We start from the raw sequence: 2,807 nt of genomic DNA on the forward strand, positions 1-2,807 counted from the left end.
CGTGGCTCTGATACCACTTTGTAGGCTATTGTAGCCTTTTTACTTAGTAAAAATAACTTAGAAGGGAATAGGAGAAAACTAATTTTTGTTGTAGTACTTCTTCATATATGAAAATCAAATCCATACACATACTTATAGCATAAAAAAATAATTTAAAAAAAAAAAAAAAAACTAAGGGACATGACTCTTCAACAAAGAGACATGAACCTTTTCAACGAAGGGACATGTGGCTCTTCAACAAAGAGGCATGAACCTTTTCAACGAAGGGACATGTGGCTCTTCAACAAAGAGACATGAACCTTTTCACAAAAGTCCATTAATTCAACACTCCCCCTTAATGCACTTTATGAATTACTCCCAACATCTCTTGAAGATGACAAAAATTTGTTTAGGGAGTGCCTTGGTGAATTATGTCAAGGCCTAGACATCATCTAGTGATCGAATGCACCTATGTTACATGATAACCCAAATATAAAATTTCCCCTCTATCATCCAAACGCAGAATATCAACATTCATTGAAGTCTATGTCTATGATCTGAAGATCCATGGACATGGGCGTCCCCGTGGGTGTTAAGATAGTTTTACAACTTGTTGGCTAGACTCGAAATTCGGTCTGAGTCGACTCATGTCGATGAAATTTCAAGTTGAGTCACCAAGAAATCAGCAGGTGGGTGTGAATGGTCACCAATCACACCCATCCATGACTTACTAACTTGAGCCTGACTATCTATCTTTATGTGAACTTTGAGCAGATCGAACAAGGCGTGTTATGTTGGATTGGGAGAAGCGCTTCGACATTATCATCGGGATTGCTCGAGGGGTTCTTTATCTTCATCAAGATTCCAGACTGAGAATCATCCACAGGGATCTGAAGGCCAGCAATGTTTTGTTAGATGCCAATATGAATCCCAAAATTTCCGATTTCGGGACAGCAAGAATATTTGGTGGAGATCAAACTCAAGCAAATACCAACAGAGTGGTTGGAACAATGTAACTATACTCACACTATCCATCATAATAGTTTAAAAACTTGAAAACTCAGCTCGACATAAAACCCAGTCTAGCCAGAATGGGGGCCGAGCATCAGATCTCTCTTTCCAAGAACGCAGCTGAGCTCCCCATCCACATTAGGGGGCTTATCTTCTTGGACAAAGTGGGTCTATAGGCAACATTAGAGAGATGAAGCCGCGAGCCTAATGGCGTCCTGCTGATTCTCATTTTTGTTTTCAGTTTTTAGTTTTTCTATATGATACGCTTCCCCCGGAGATTTTTACTCCCTCGGGTAGCCCGAAATGAGGTGTGTAGGCTGTACATGGTTTTCCATATATATATATATATATATATATATATATATATATATATATATATATATATATATATATATATATATATATTCCAGTTCAAAAAAAAAAAATCATGATGGGATGGGCCTGAATCCTTAGGTCCTAGTCTGGGGTGGGCTGGGCTTGGACTAGTCTTTAGCTCGTGGATGGCTTGGAATGCCTGGGTGAGGGCCATGTGTGGCCCATTTTCTACCCTCACACCACACATCATCTGTTTTAGTGAGTGATTAACGATCTTTAGTTGCCCTAAACACTTACATTGGTCTGTGAAATGCAGTGGTTATATGTCTCCAGAGTATGCGCTGGACGGACTTTTCTCGGCAAAATCAGATGTTTTTAGCTTTGGAGTATTATTGTTAGAGATCATTAGTGGAAAGAAGAACAGTGGTTACTACACCAACGATCCATCTTCAAACTTAATAGGAAATGTAAGTAAATGTAATCTTTCAAGTTTTTAATCTTTTTGTACCATTTTTTTTCTTATTCATTGTATACTGTGATCATGTTATTGGAACCATTTCAGGTATGGGAGCTATGGATACAAGGGAGAGGTTTAGAGCTGTTGGATTCATCGATGAGCAATTCCTGCAATCCAGATGAGGTGTTGAGATGCATCCAGGTGGGCCTCTTGTGTGTGCAGGAGAGTGCAATGGAGAGGCCCACAATGTCATCAGTTGTTTTCATGCTTGCTAATGACACCAACATGCCCACACCCAAGAATCCTGCGCTTTCGTTGCGTAGAAACAGCAATGAGAATAGGTCCACGTCGACCACTGAGACAGGATCTTGTTCCGTAAATGAGGTAACGGTTTCCATCGTAAACGCCCGGTAGCAGCAGTGAAAGCTCAAGTCAAGTACACAATCCGATTTTGAATAGGCCCGGTTCAGGTATGTTGTTTAGATTGGATAGTTTTGGTGGTTGGAGGTTTGTGATTATTCACATGAGCACACCTGCCACATGTACAGCACATCCTAGCCATATATATATCAGCTAAGACCCTAAATTAGCATTAGGCAACTCAATATTCTCCATTACCATTTTTGCATCTCTCTTCTTTAAAAAGATTTTCGGAGTATCCGAGCATTCAATCCAGGACCTGATTCGTCCATTGCCAACATAGTTGATTGGTATGAATCCTTGGACATATATACCAAGAGAAAACAATATAAATTTTTATGATGTGGTTTGCACATTTTTTTATTTTTTTATTTTTACTTTCTTTTTATTTCAATATTTACATGAGGAAGAGAAGGTTTAAAAGTCTTGCCACACACCAATTATTTCCTTACATTTATGGCTATTCTTATATTTTGACCAGATAATCAACACCATGCTTCATGCTTGGTAGCGGCTCAAAATAGCAATTTTCGAGTGCAAGTCTTCCGGAGACCAAAAAGCAAATGTGTCACCCTAACTCGTTTCATTTTGGCCCATTTCGTTCCCGGCTCTGTCTTAGGGCTAA

At 39.4% G+C, this 2,807-nt stretch overlaps 1 protein-coding gene across 1 annotated transcript; it reads left to right on the forward strand.

Annotated features, from left to right (window-relative positions):
- The first annotated feature begins 744 nt into the window (after positions 1 to 744).
- On the forward strand, positions 745 to 2,246 carry LOC131237289 (G-type lectin S-receptor-like serine/threonine-protein kinase At4g03230). Its single transcript, XM_058234991.1, has 3 exons — positions 745 to 991; positions 1,622 to 1,772; positions 1,868 to 2,246. Exons 1-3 carry the CDS (start codon positions 771 to 773, stop codon positions 2,174 to 2,176), a joined length of 681 nt encoding a protein of 226 aa, XP_058090974.1. The 5' UTR covers positions 745 to 770; the 3' UTR covers positions 2,177 to 2,246.
- The last annotated feature ends 561 nt before the right edge of the window (positions 2,247 to 2,807 follow it).

Source organism: Magnolia sinica, chromosome 1 (assembly GCF_029962835.1).
Source record: "Magnolia sinica isolate HGM2019 chromosome 1, MsV1, whole genome shotgun sequence".
NCBI lineage: Eukaryota > Viridiplantae > Streptophyta > Magnoliopsida > Magnoliales > Magnoliaceae > Magnolia > Magnolia sinica.

What these genes read in the sequence shown, in the direction of transcription:
- LOC131237289 (XM_058234991.1), top strand. Translation starts at nt 771, where the DNA reads ATGTTGGATTGGGAGAAGCGCTTCGACATTATCATCGGGATTGCTCGA. An exon ending in AACAGAGTGGTTGGAACAAT is followed by an intron (nt 992 to 1,621) that starts GTAACTATACTC and finishes TGTGAAATGCAG; the next exon opens with TGGTTATATGTCTCCAGAGT. An exon ending in CTTCAAACTTAATAGGAAAT is followed by an intron (nt 1,773 to 1,867) that starts GTAAGTAAATGT and finishes GAACCATTTCAG; the next exon opens with GTATGGGAGCTATGGATACA.